Raw genomic sequence first — 15353 nt, 5'->3', positions numbered from 1 at the left:
TTTTCTCTTCATTTAAGGGTTTGGTGCCCTTAGTTCTGTCTCTACTCTTCCCACTGTTTCTCCTGAGAACCACAGCCTCTCACCTCCCCCTCTAATCCCTCAACTCCCACATCTCCTCTTGTCAGTGGTACACAGAGTTTGTCAATACCTTTCTCTACTTTGTTTCCAGATTATTTGACAATTTAAACCAATTTAAAAACTAATAGTTTCAAATAGAATCATACAATAATTATACAATAATGCAACGGCATTCTGTCTCTAGGCTCTCTGTGCCATACTCTAACAGCTTCCTTACAGGCGTCAGGCAGGGTTTTTGTTTGTTTGTTTCCTGTGTTTGGGTAGAAGCTTGTTTATATTAATCTTCATAATGTGGTTAGATTTCTCAAATGATGGCTGACTTGAATTTTTAAAATGGAGTTGGTATTGTCATTAGTCAGGTTCATAGCTTCTGACCACAGTCTTGCTTAGTACATAACAGACACAAAATAAAACCTGTGCAAAATTATAAGAGCAGCTGGAAATGCTAGAATTGTTACTTGTTTTAAAGCCTCAACAATTCAAGCCCTGTTGAAGATATCTGATCTGGCTTTGTTTACATTATTCAGCTAAACTACTGTCCTCTGAGCTACATCTGCAGCATGGAAGGCAAATGAACCAAAAATATGTGTGTCAGAAAAAAACACAGAGACCTTATAGGCCAAGCTTTGTGTATAGTTAGTCTTGTTTTATAGTCTGCTTATTAGGGAAGAAACCCAAGTTTCTACAATAATGTTTCATTTTTGGGGGAATAACATATTCTACCAACAAAATGGTTTCCTCACTTTTATTCATTGCTGTTTTAAAATTGTGGATGGAGATGCTGTAGGGCAGGACCTAGCATGTGAATGACATATCTGCAGTCGCTGTGATCTGAAGCCACTCTGGTCCTGGACAGACAGAGCTTACTCATAGCCTAGTGGCTTTGGTCCTTGAAAAGAGAGAGCCACAAAGCTTAGTGACCCAAGTTTGTATCTTCTCTCAGGTCAAGCCTTGTTGTAGATAGTGTTGTGCTGCTGGAGGCTAGCACTGTACAATCCAGCCAATGCAGATTCCTAATCTACTTATTTATAATTCAAAAGCTCGCCTATATATTAATGAACCCTTAATGAGCTGTTGAAAATGCCTGAATTACAGTCAGATTATTGAACTGCAACAGCCCCGTAATCATACCATTTGAGTGGGCTGTAGGTACTTTTCACATCTGCAGCTTAGTATTGTGAAGGGTGTGTGTGTATTTGGAGAAAGCTTTATAATAATTTTGACCCGTAATTTATTTATTGCCCTCAGATGCAGTTGTCTATGCAGATGCTCTCTCCCATTATCTGTGGGGCAGGTGCACAGCGTGTTGAAAGACAGCTAATTAGGATTTGCTGAAAGATATGCAAAAACTGTGTGCTTATAACAAAGCCAAGTTCATTGTTAAACAATGTTTTACTGTGTTTGTATGATTTGTCTCGATCTTGTGGATACTGAAATGAATGCCATGGCTATAAGTAGACTGTAAATGGAGTTTACAAAACAAAACTTAATAATATGCTATGATAACCAAAAGCCTTGATGTAAAACTTTATAAGCCTATTTTTGTGCTCCAGAATACACATGTTTTGAATTGAAAATTTTTAATTGTTGTTTCAGTGGGAAGTTACCAGGACCTTTTGATGCCATGGGCTGATTCATTCTGGCCTTTCTGCAAATCTATGTTCTTAAAAATGTTTATAGGTGCCCAGAGGAGTAGATGTTGTGATTGGAAGCCATGTGCACCCTAGGGAGGTTAGAGAGCCTAGTAGTAGTAGTGCTAGAGAGCTAGGGAGCCTGAGAAATTAAATAAAGACACAAATACAAGTATTCAAACGGAAAGTAACTTTACAAGTCAAGTATTACTGCTTAGGCATCCCATAATTATTTCTTTGCTTAATAAGGAAGTATTTTCACTTTTCAAACTACAGTTTTGAAAGTAACTTTATTATTGATAAACAGCCTTCTCAATGCTGCCTAATTGCACAATGCTCTTCAGTTCTTTTTATTGACAGGGTATGAAGTTTCTGATAGGAAATGATTTTTCTCATGGGATTTGATGCACATAATTTAGAAAGTAAGTGCAGAAGGATTTTGTTAAGACAGCTTTCTTGTTCTTGAGGCATGCACATGATGGTTTACTTATGGTTTTAGAAAGTAGGCAGTATAAGAAAGTATTAGAGTTTTTACAATATGTTCTTATATATTTTCTTGTGGCCACTGTTACTGAGCCTCTTAGTAGCACAGTGTTGGTCTATATACAATATTAAGTGTTATCAGATTGCCACAGGTACCTAGTCACTTCATGCCTTTCGTAGTCCTGACACATTTCCTCTTCCTCATGGTCTGTTTCCCTGGTGTATTGGTCATTGAACATCTACTCCTGTGTGCCACACTGTGCAGGGAACTCAAGAAGTGTAATAATTTTAACTCTGGCTATTGATGTACTGCTAAAGGACCTTACCACATGCCATGAGGGAAAGAGCCTCATGTGCTTAAATATAACGGGGAAATTAGAAACCTTACAGAAACTTGAAGTCATCTTTTAAAAATATACACATTACAGCTAGGTATGGTGGCTCACACCTGTAGGTAATCCCAGCCTCAGAAGGGAAAGGCAGGGGGATCAGTCTTGAGCTATGTAGTAAGACACTATCACTCACCAACACAGAAAATATATATCCCCCTTTTTAGAAGACATATACTTATCTAGAAATGAGGAGAAATAAGCACCTCCCCCACAAAAAAAGTGAGTAAAAATTGACTTAAAACAGATAAATATAAGGAGCCTAACTTGATTTACAATTAAACAGAACTGGAAGTGCAAGAGGAAGTCATCCAGGAAGCTCACTTACACCAGGGCATGAGAATGAGGTGTGTAAGCCAGGAGTTGGTCCCAGTCATATGGTCTTAAGACTTCAAACATTTTAGAGTTTTAGAAGGAAGAAAAGAAAGACGTTAAGTAGAAAACACAAACTTAGCCAATATGGAGCAGTTCTAGAACAATGAGGCAGTTCTTTTTAGTCCCCCAATAATTAGCAAATACATGTTTGTCTTTCTTGCTATCAGCAAAGAGATTTTAGCTTAAAGAGTTATCTAACTTTTGGTTTTCCTAAATGAATTTATTGCCTTCATATGTTATAATTTTTAAATCTTACTTGTCTCTGAACTGGCAACTTATATAATTTTAAATTATGGTGACTTAGTTATATTATTCAGTTGAAATTATTTTTAAGCAAAAGTGACAGCTTTAAAATGTTTGGGGGGAGGAAATCAAAGTTGTGTATTTGAGCCAAAGCAAGCAAGAGCTCTGTCATGCTGTGAGGATAATTCAGGGCGTCTGTGGATGAAGTCTGTTCGTAAAAGAATTGACGGTACATGTAGGTTAGTGTACGAAATCTCAGAACTGGTGATCAGCTGAATACTTGGCAGCTTATAGATGTTACTGTCATGTAAGTTACACCAGACACAGAGTGTATGCTACTGTGGATAAACAACAGGCACACGAGCAAGAGGCAGAATCCAAATGCAAACATGTGAGATGCCAACTCCCCCTCCCTATGGCTTGTAACTAGTGCGGGGAACCTGCTTCTGAACAGATTTACAGAGGTTAATTGGGCTGGGATAGTTTAGATTGTGTTACACATTAATGAAAATGCTGATTTTGAGCTGTCATGACTCCAGTGCTTTTTATACCATGATAATTATTTTAAAACTTTGTCTTCTGTGTTGTTGAAAACATGTTGGCAGAAAGCCTGTGTGACCTGATTAAACCTATGAATTGTCAGCTGTGATCTATAGTACTCAGAAGAGGTTGCTGACTGGCATCACTTGGAGGTTCTTGATTTAAAAGCAGAATGAGATTGAGGCTACTGTACCCAGTACTCAATTGCTGTGTCAGTGGCACATTTTAAACTCTATTTGGTGTCTTTGTGCAGTCCTCTGGCATGTGCCTAACAATACCATTTTAATATGTATTTAAGTCTAGTTAATCACTTTATACTGAATGTATCTTGTTTTTGAGATTGTGTGATAGAAAGACATCTAGTCCTGATTACTGCCCAATTTTTAAAACGGCTTGTAAATTAACATTATTTTATGTGGGTTTTCAATTCTGTTTCTCTGACTGTACAGAGAGACAGGTTAAGCACACTTTGATGATTGTATGTCTGCATTATTTTCTTCTTTTTAGGAACTCCTTCCTACTTTATGCATAAATCATTTACAGCTGAAATTTAGATAATCAGAATATTCTAAGAAGTCAGGTTTATCTCTTTTAAAGAGTCCAAGTTGGAGTTACATCAAAAGGGGGAGTATTAGGGGTCCTAGGATGCATGTAAATGTGTTTTGAAAACAATTCTCATAGCCAAGCTTGTTTATCAAATGTGAGCCGTGAAGCTCTCAGCATGAGTTGTAGTACACTGATGTTGTTTGATCATTTTCTCAAATAAACAAAATACTCACACTGTTTGTCCTCTGTCTCTCGCTTCTTCTGTCTTTCTCTCTCCTTGAAGGTCTCAGCATCAGAGGAGCCCAGGAGGAAGACCCTCCCGACCCCCAGCTAATGAGACTGGACAATATGCTTTTGGCAGAAGGGGTTTCAGGTCCTGAGAAAGGTGGGGGATCGGCGGCAGCAGCTGCAGCCGCGGCAGCCTCTGGAGGTTCTTCAGATAACTCTATTGAACACTCAGATTACAGAGCCAAATTGACCCAGATCAGACAAATCTATCACACAGAACTGGAGAAATATGAACAGGTCAGCAGCCGCCACTCTCAGTCCTGCACAAACCCTCTATTGCTCTTCTACTAGACCGTACTAACCAATTCCGAGGGCCATAAGGGGTAGGTGTTAACACATAGACTAAAATAAGCAACGATGATGCATGTACAAAACCAAGGGATTTGTGGGAGTCATGAAATGAAGGTGCTTTGAGCTTTCGGTGCAAAGCTAACCCTCTATTCCATTGTCTCAGTTTCCTCACTCCTCACATTCATCCCTAACCACCACACCTGCAAGCCCTTCCTTCTTGCTAACCTCTCACTTGGTGCCCTGAAGAACTCTGTCGAATTGGACCTAGGCACTGGCTTTGTTCATAAAAGGGGAAGAAGCATCCTTGCTTTGTGAGCTTTTGATGTACTCAGAGTTCTAGGATCCTCCTAGGAATTAATTCTATGGAGTGTGCTAGGCTATGTGGAAGGAGTTTCTAGGATCATCTGAGGATGAGGCCTCCTGTTTAATTGTGATTGTAACAGGGCAGGGCAGACCAGGCATTGTGTGCTAAACCCCTGATCACAAAGACTAAAGATTAAAAGTCTCAGCAAACTTATTGGCCATACTTCATTGAGCCTCAAGTATCTGAGTTTAAGCTATGTTATTGTACTATGTGCCAGCAACAGAAAATCACATTCCTAGTTTAACCCTAAATAAGTGGTTCCTGGATTCAGTGTAACATGGTAAAATGTGGGTGGTCAATTTTCAACATATTTAAGTTAGTGATTTAAAGTTAAAATCCTTAGTTTAACGACTTCTCACTCAGCCTGGATTCTCATTTGAAAGGTCTTTTAGAAGATCCACTATAATGTCAACTTTTGAACATATACAAAAGTAAAGAGGTCAGTTAGGATGAATCCTGTAAAATTGCCATATTTGGGGGTCAAAACAATAAGCTGGTGGAGTTGCCTGTCTCTAGTCTCAGCTACTGGGGACACTAAGGCAAGACAGTTGCTTCTGATCAGGAATTTAAGCCCAGCCTGAACAGCAAAGCTAGACTACTGTCTCACATAAAACAGCAGCACTTCATGCAGGCGATACCATAGAGTTGTTGCTCAGATAAGCAGTCAGCATCCTGCCAATCTCAACTGACTTTTCCCTTCACTTTTTAAATATATAATTTTATCCACAAATACTATATGTTGGCAGTTATTCAAAATGCCCATACACTTTAGTGGGAACTTTTTGTGTGTTTGTGAGGTGGAGAGTGTTCCTGGGAACTTGTCTTTGCCTTAAAGAAAAGAAAGTCTAAGGGCAGTTTTAGGATCACAGCAGTCTTTTCTCAGAGATGTCTCCACTGTTCCCACATCTGCATGGCTTACTTAGCACCACGGCCTGCTAGAGAGGTCTGTCTGTTACAGCTCATGAACCAGCACTGACACATCAGCACCCAGGGTCCACATTCTCTTAGGGAGCTCTCTTGGTCTCACACAGTCTGTGCACTTGGACAGATGCATAAGCTTATAGCACCAGAGAGCATGCCCATTGCCCTAACAATCCTTGTTGTGTGCCCTCTCTGTCTCTGTCTCTGTCTCTGTCTCTGTCTCTGTCTCTGTTCCCCCTGCCTCTCACTCTTCTGCTTTCTCCCCCTCCCCTCTTCACTCCTACTCTATTGATCCCTGGAAACCACTCTTTTATTACAGTTCTCTGAAGAGTTTCAATTGTATATGTTGGTCCCTACCTTTGCCTTTTCTTACATTCTGAGCATGATGGTATTAAACAAATGCTACATCTTTATCCCAGGGGTGAGCATTTTAAGGAAGAGTAGAAAGATACATATAGTGTATATTAAAATGAAATGCAAATTAATGCTACAAAATTTTCTATTTTCTGAGCAGAACTTTCTGGTATTCAAAAGTATGTTTCATTTGCAAGCATACATTTTGGAAGAGAATGTTCAGATAAGAACTTTGGAAAAATTATTGTGTATGAAAAAAAAATCCAGTTTTCTGACTTGATGTGAATAATTGAGAATAAACAAAATAACTCATGGTTGAAAGGTTGCCCTGAGCATAAACAGTAGAAAATGGTTCTAATTTGTAGTATAATCCTAATTGTATAACTTTATGCTAAATAGATCTATGCATATTTTCCAGGCAACTGCCACTAGTCACCTTGCATAGCAACGGGTGTATTGAAGCCAAATGGCATCACTGTTCTGGTCAGTCCTGACTGTCCCTGTCACAGTACTCTTTCTTTGCACCAGACTCACTACTTCATCCAGATCACCCTGTTAGAGGCTGGGTAAAGCTGGCATCAATGGAAGGCAAGGACTCAGTCTTATCTTATAAATGTCCTAATAGTCTTCCAAGAGACTTTAGTAACTTCAATGTCAACTCATACCAGAGTCAGCTCACTAGGGGTGTGTGTGTGTGTGTGTGTGTGTGTGTGTGTGTGTGCGTGTGTGCGCGCGCTCATACATTTTGCCTTAAAAAATGCACACTATATACAAGTTCTGCATAGACTAAAAGATTGTGTTTGAATTAAATAGAAAATAAGGAATATCAAATTTAAATGTTATAATGGATTGTGTTTCTGCATACAGTTAGTAGTTTCATGGATATTTCAATGTATATTTCCTTCCTCGTTTTTAACATGTCAGAAGGACACGTATAGACATGTGGAGTCTGTGCAGCACTATGAACAGACAGATTATGATGAAGTGTTGATAGACTTAGCAGGACTGTAGTTTACAAACTTTGTCTTGTAGTCTCAGCTGTTTACAGATGAAATTGTGGTGTTTCACCTCTTGTGTTGGTTTTGGACAGCTTTAGCACAGTGTCTCTGCCAGCGCTGTTTTAGAGGAAGAGATTTCCCTTTGTTTGGACAAGAACAAGGGGCTTTGGTTACTTGAATGGCTAAGTAGTGTTAAGTAAGGGGAAGGCATGGCATCTAAAGTAGATCATATTGTATTTCCATTCTCTAGATGAGTTGATTGTTCAGGATCACACATCAGTGTCAGAGTCAGGCATCAGATCAGTTCCTGATCATAGGCCATCCTTGTTTATTGAGTTTTATTGTCACACAAAGAGCTGGAAAATAATACAGGCCATCATAGTCAGGCATCCAAGGATCAGCCCATGTTGGTGTTTGTTTGAAATGGGAACAAGATGAAAACAAGTATCTTAAAGACTTTCCGTATTTTGTATCTACTTTGTAACTTCATCAGAATAAACTATATTGAAAGCAAAAAAAAAAAAAAAAAGGTTTTCCAAAAATCATATTTTCTTCTTAAAAGTGATCACGGGAATGCCAAATGGCAGAACGTTTATCAGGAACTAGGAATTAGGAAGGCCTTGTTCATCAAGGCAGATTCTGTGAGTCCCAGAGAAATAAGCTACACCAGAATCTTAAGCAGTATTTACTCTGCTGTGTTTTGCAATGAAGCTGTAATGAAAATGTATCTGAGGCCTACTCAGATTTAGATTGCCATAAAATTAACAAACATCACCACTGCAGTAAATTAAAGAACCCTACAAGTTACAAGCACAGCCACAGTCACAGCTGAGCAAGCTACAGCAGGAGCAAAATCAAATCTGAGCTACAAGGTTCAGCTTTACATATTAGGCATGGATTATCTGTAGAATTCTATTCTTTTCCCCTCCAGAAAATGTTCTTTGATCTTGTATCTCTGTTTCATAGATTTGGAAATTTAATGAATTTTGGGATAATCATCCAACTTCAGTTATAAATGTTTCTGAAATATTACATACTGGCTGTGTGTTACAGTGAGGGTTTTTTAATATTACCATCATTCAGCAGGAAACAATACCATTCTACTTTGGTCTCATTGATCTGACACCTAGTTGGGATTTGATAGTTTTCCAAGGCTTTCAGCAAACACCTTGCAATACTTCATCTTGAGTTTATTGCTCTTTTTTGTTGAGAGACAAGCCTCCATCTTCTTGATTAGCTACAAGTCTTAGAAAATACCTTTACTGTATTTTTCAAATATGTACCTACGACTAGAGTCCCAGATGTTAGAATAGATGAATTCTGAATGAACATAAGCCATGGGTGCTAATGAGTCTGGTTTGTAAGAACTGAAGCTCTCAGATGAGCTGTGCTTTCTTGGTTTCTCTACCTTGCTACCAAAAGAGAATGGACACACTGGTTTTGCAAATGAAATTTGACCTCAGTGTTTGTCCTCAGTTGAAGAGGAAAAGATATATCATGCTCAATGCAGCTCTTCCACTCTGCTTGTAGCAGAAGAAATGCTTGTATACAGGCAATTCATGCTGTAATTTACAGCTGCTATAATAGAGATGACACATTGAAAGCTATCTACTATAATTATATTGAAATACATTTTTGCTGAAGGCAAAAATATTGTAAGGTTCCCAACCTTTCTTAAGCAACTAGAAACCTGCTCCTTGAATTCATCCTGAATCCACTAAAGCACTAGAACCAGACAAAACTGAATGCACTAAATCCAGGTACTGTTTACAGTAGCAAAAGGCTACAAAGAACTTGAGACTCCTGGGAAATGGAGGGTGGAAGAATTTAAGCCAAAGTAAAGGCTATATTTGTGGTTTTGGACTATCCCTAAGTTATATATTTAAATTTGCTGGCAAAAAAAAAATCACCTTTGCTTTTAAAGGAATTTTATCAGGTTAAAAATGCTGATGTTACCACTGGAGGATGTAGCTCAGTGAAGAATCCCTTCAGCGGGTATGTAGTTCTAGGTTTAATTTGTGGTAGTGGCAAAAAAGGTGCTGATATATTGCTGTGTTACCACAAATGCCTCATTCCACTTTGCCTTTCCTAATAGCTATGTAGATAAACGAAGGGCACTAGCTGGTGTAAATTTTATATTTCAGTCTCTCTAGCTAGGCTCTTTTCACCTCTTGCTTCAGGGGAAGTGCCTTGCTTTAAGGTCTCAGATGTGCTGAGCAAGTGTTCTACTCTAGCCCCTGTGACTTTGTATTAAGACTAGCTGAGTTACCAAGGCTGCCCTTGAACTTGTGATCCTCTCGCTTCAGCCTTCTGAGCAGCTGAGATTACAGGCATATGCCAGCATATGCAGCCAAGTTTTACCCACTAGCTTTCATGCCAAGGTTTTTCTTGCTTGGAAGGAATATTTGCATATTCTTCTCTTTTTCTCTAAGTAAGTTACTGGTTGGTTGGCTGTATACTGATCTCATTCCAGCTGGCTTATACAAGATCTTTTAATGTTAACTTTTATCCTCAGATAAGAATTTGTAGATTTCATAAGCATTCAATGAATATGAAAATCTTTAACATTAGAGTAAGGTCATATGAGGTGATCAAAGCATTTAGAAACTGAATAGTGGAAATCAGACTTTAGGGCAACTACTGTTTGTAATGGGGTCTCACTGTGCTCTTGAGGCTGGGCTCAAATTCTTGGGTTCAGTGAATCGTCTGTTTCAATTTGGAAATAACTAGGACTATAAGCATGCAAATCACACCTGACGGGCATCTACCTTTAAGAGAGAGTTAGTTCATCAAAAGGAGGTTTTAGAGTTGTAGGAACTGTTGCCAACACTAATCTTACTAGACTGATTCAGTTTTTAGAATTGATCACCAAACTGTTTAAAATTTTTTCTTTAAAATGTTTGTCCTCTATCTGATCTTACAGTTTTATATTCAATTATATGAATTTAAAGGAACAGAATGATTTTCAACTGAAAAAAGTGCCATCAAAAAATTTGCAAGAACTACTGAAAACTTTAGATTTGCATATAAATCAAATATATTTGGCTGTCAAGGAGACAGTTTACCAACTAAAAAATATTACCAGAACATTATCTAGAATCTAAATATTTTAAATCCTAGGTTATCAGTTGGTTTCTGTTTTCTAAAGAGAAAGGAGTAAATGATGAGGAAAAGAACTTATAAGGAGGATTGATTAAAATATTTTATCAGATGAAACTTTTCATGATTATATAAAATGCATCAACATAGTGTATATTTTAAAACACAGAAATTCATCCTACTTTTTAGTGGATAGATTGAAAGAAATAGGAGGTTCTGCTAATATTCTCATCAGAAAGTTCAAAAAAATCCAAACTCCTTTTCCTAAATATTCTAGTTAATCAAGGTAAATTTGCATTTATATTACAAATATTTACTAGCAAGTTTTTAACTGATAATTCCACCTGGCAAACTAAAGTGATGAAAAGTGTCTCTATGTGTGATGTTGTCTTGGATGCAGGGAGGCGCGTGGACATCTGCGGGGTGAGTGCAGTGTGAGCATCAGGACCAGCATCTGTTTGGGTGAACTTTCCTAACAGCTCTGCAGTCATTTGGGCACCCACTCTGTTATACACTTTTATGAAAGTACACCTTTTTAAAGAGTAGATGATGAGGCACTGCTGTGCTTTCCTCTGAAGCCAGTACAGATGATGCCGAAAATGAGGCTGTAATTTACTTTCGGTGGTGTAGGGAAAAAAATATCACTTTGTCTAAAGTGTATGCATCTTTCTTAAGGGTGTACCCAGATTTTAATTATCTAAATGTAAATACTTAACGAATTTTACTTAGAGTAATGAGCTAAAGTGCACACACATAAATGAGATGTTCTAATTAATCATGTATGAACTACTGGCTTAAAGAAAAGCTCTGAGTTCTCTGAGTGCTGGGCTAATGCCAAATTGCTCATCAGCATTTTCATTCATAGTTGGCTTCGTTTAATAAGTTGTGAGACGTTCAGCAAATGTTTTCGGAAATTATGAGTTTTTAAATGCAATTTTTTTTCTTTTAACCTTTTTCTCTTTCTTTCCTGGGAGTCTCTGGATGCCTATTAGGAACCACAAAGAAAATATTCATCCTGGAGAGGGTAAAATTTAGACAAGAACAAAGAGAGCTAATATTTCAAGGATCATTTTCATAATGTCTTGAATTACTTACAGTGACATAAACCCTGCAACCATAATGTATAAGCAGGTTTATAGAAATCTGCAGAGTATGGTGAGAACCCTAGAACCCCGTTTATACTCCAGCCACATTGTTTCTCAGTGTGCATTTGCAGGACTTAGACTTTTAAAACTTCTGAAGACCCCCACCCCCTGGAAGCTTTTGGTTGGTAGATTCTATCAACATTTATTATAATAGGAAAACTCAAGTCTTCATTCATCATTTAAAAAATTAACAGCAAGTATTACACGTTAGCCAGATTTTTAAATTTTTACTTTTTTTTTTAAAAACCTTCAGCTGGGTGTGGTGACAACCTATATCTTTAATCCCAATATTTCAAAGGAAGAGGCATGTGGATTTCTGTGTGTTTGAGGCCAGCCTGGTTTAGGAAGTTCCAGGTATGCCAGGGTGAGATAGTGAAACCCTGACTAAAAAAAAAAAAAAAAAAAAAAAAAGCCAACAACAACAAAAACCCCTTCAAACATTTCTGAGAAGAACATTGCTTCTACCTTTTACAGACACTAATCCTAGGCATGGGTGAGGTGAGCTTTATTCATGCATTCACTCCCCTAATCAATCAGTTGTCATACAGTTGAAGTTTAGAAGGGATTTCTGGGCTTACACATTGGAAGAGAGGAGAGATAGCCAGACATCAGTGGCCTTTTCAGAAAATTGTGGATATCCTCTTCCATCCACCCAAACACGACAGGGGGTAATCTGAAACTGTATGAATGAGCACGTGCTCTGTTCCGTGGGAACCCATTAATCTATTTGTAGTTTGAATAGATTTTCTCCCTATGCATGCTTTTGTAGTATAGTGCATTGATGCATTGATTATTTTAGAAGTATTAGCTCACTGTATTGGGATATCTTGTGTGTATAATACACATCAGTATTATACACTATGAAAATAGACACACACACACACACACACACCCATGTCAACACTGTCAGTCCCCAGGGAAACTGTCAGGGTCACAGGTTTTCAGAAATCGAAATTTTCATTTGAAAACTAACATTTTATCATTGGTTCAAATTCTATAAGCTGTTTAGTTCTACGTGATGGATTGCCTGACTGACTTGATTCATTTTTGAGAAAACAGACAAATGTCCAACTCTAAATAATAATAATTTATCTGTTTTCTTATAAAAAATAGCATTCTGGGATAAAGTGAGCAAACTGATTTTAACCATACAATGGGTTTTCTTGAGTTAGTCACTCTTTGGTACGCAGAAGTGTGTTCTGCATATTTGCCCTTTGTCATGTGGGATAGTAGATGCTTGAAGGCTAAGATGTAATAAGATGGACTATCTGTAATTTTCACCAAGAATGTTCCAGAACAAGAATGGCCTATGTGTTTATGTGACAGTGTGGTTGTGATATTTCTTTGTTGTCTGTCTGATAAGTCAAGGATTACCAAGCTCATCGTTCCACAAAATGGTCTAACTCTGTGCATCCCCATGCAATAGTCAGGAGCCATTAGCCACAGGTAGCTAGTGAAGTATGTTAAGTTAGGCTGGTCCAAGTTGGGATTGAAAGTGTACAGAAAAGGATATGAAGTACCTCAATGACAGTTTTAAAGCATTGGTATTGAAATGTTATTCATGAGTTGTTTGAATAAGATATATCATTAAAGTTAGTTTTACCCTGTTTTTTAAATGTTGGCTTGTGAAGAATAAAACCCCTTGTGACTCACTCTATGTTTTATTGGGAAGCACTGTTCCCAAGATACGAAGTCTTGCGGCCAATTATGAGTAAAGTTAGAAAGGCTGTCCTTAGGGATTTAGTGTGCACATATGTCGGCATAGAAACACCCAGGAGCCCTGCAAAAATATATTTCACAGCTTCAGTTAGCTCATCACTTTCCAAACATACTGTACCTTTGGACCATCTGTTAACATTCTATGGAACTATAGAATTCGCTAATCCTGTGAGAAATAGTTCAACATTTTTTCATTTTACTTATGAGAAAACTAGAGGCTGAGGTTGTCATATTATACGATTTAGAAACATTATAAGCATTCCCTTAGGGAACGTACAGGAGAAAATATATACATGTCTTTCTTGACCACATGGCCACTTGCTTTCTGCTTGGTGTAAATCCAAGTTGATGATGTAGCCGGTAAATCTTAATTTACTTTTTAAAATTTGTTTTTCTTAAAGATAGAAAGACTCTTTTGTTTATTTTTTATTCCTTTCTGAGTCAGTGCCTCTCTTTGTAACCCAAGCTAGCCTGGAATTCACTTTGTAGACCAGGCTACTTCAAACTCAGGGAGATTTGCCTCATCTGAATGCTGAAATTAAAGGCATGCACTACCATGCCCAGCCTAAGAACTGTATTTAATCTACAGAAATCCTTAATATTTTACTGTTTATTAGAAATTACTGAATGTTAGGACAATAACTACTGGCCTTTTAAATTTTATAGACTATTTTAGATTCTAAAAAGGAAACAAACCAGAAATACACAACTCAGAAATACACAACTGCACACAGTTTCAGGAGAGACTAACTTCCTAAGTTATCCTCTCCCAGGGCTGCAAGTCAGATGCCTTTGATTATGGGTTCAGGGTGCTGGTTTTATAGATGTTAACCAGTCTTACCCTCACTCTTGACTTGTGGTACAAAAGCCTATCAGCCTGTAGGTGTTTATTGGCTGTCTGCAGTGTGTCCTGTACAATCTACTCTGAAGAACCCTGTAACTCAGTCACTACTCACAAAAAACAATTTCTCACCATTTAAAACATTTGGGAAGTGCTGCAAATGAGTGGTGAGCAAGACTTACTATTCTGGCCTGGCGTGGTGGCGCACGCCTTTAATCCCAGCACTTGGGAGGCAGAGGAAGGCGAATTGCTGAGTTCAAGGCCAGCCTGGTCTACAGAGTGAGTTCCAGGACAGCCAGGGCTACACAAGAAACCCTGTCTTGGGAAAACAAACAAACAAACAAAGACTTAGTATTCTTCTTAGAGTCTGTGTAGGAAAGTTTGACTAAGTTCAGTGAGCAGTTAAGAAACATTGCTCTCATCAGCAGTGTTGAGGGAGGTGAACGTTATCAAAGCTTCAGAATGTGATTTCCTACAGTCTTGAGATGCCGGGTGCTCTTTATTCAGAGTGCAGACTGCTGTTTATTCACGGAGGAAGTACTGGATTCAGTGCAGACCCTCTTACACAATGCTGGGCATGGAAATTCAGTAGGGCAACTGAAGGAGATGGTCTCTGGGGGTTGCTAGCTAAGACGTTTCAGACTCAGCTTGGATTCTTGGTTTCCTCTACCTCTCCCTTGAAGAACTGATTTGTTTTCTGGGGGCCTGCACGATAAATAACCAAACTGATGTTATTAGAATGGTTGCTTTAAAAAGATGTGTGCTTACTCAGGCCAGAATCCCTGTGCTAGTGGATTTACCAAACAAAACAAAACAGGAATCCCTTCTTTCTCCTCTTGCCCCTCTGAATTCAACCTGTTATATCACTAGGATACTATGCTTGTGATCTCACCTGTTTTTATCTGTAAACACCCTTTGCCCTTCCACCACAAAGCTTCTGGATGGTACTACTCCTTCTTTGGAATTAGCAGAACACTTCTTACCCATCCTTCTATTGGCCTTTACACTGGTTTATGTGGTAAATAATATTGCATCTGATCTCTGAAGG

At 38.3% G+C, this 15353-nt stretch overlaps 1 protein-coding gene across 5 annotated transcripts in view; it reads left to right on the top strand.

Moving 5' to 3' along the window:
- Pbx3 (pre B cell leukemia homeobox 3) overlaps positions 1-15353 on the top strand; it is a 200589-nt gene that overhangs the window by 142831 nt on the left and 42405 nt on the right. For 4 of the 5 annotated variants that reach the window (NM_001290576.1, NM_016768.2, XM_006497782.2 and 1 more), the window contains exon 3: positions 4569-4810. The exons of the other annotated variant lie outside the window; for it this stretch is intronic. In NM_001290576.1, coding sequence (NP_001277505.1) covers positions 4569-4810 — 242 coding nt within the window. The remainder of the gene's footprint in view (positions 1-4568; positions 4811-15353) is intronic. 5 annotated transcript variants of the gene reach the window in all.

This window comes from Mus musculus, chromosome 2 (assembly GCF_000001635.26).
Source record: "Mus musculus strain C57BL/6J chromosome 2, GRCm38.p6 C57BL/6J".
Classification (NCBI taxonomy): Eukaryota; Metazoa; Chordata; class Mammalia; order Rodentia; family Muridae; genus Mus; species Mus musculus.
Note: the sequence above shows the minus strand (reverse complement) of the source record. Positions and strands in the feature narration are given on the sequence as shown.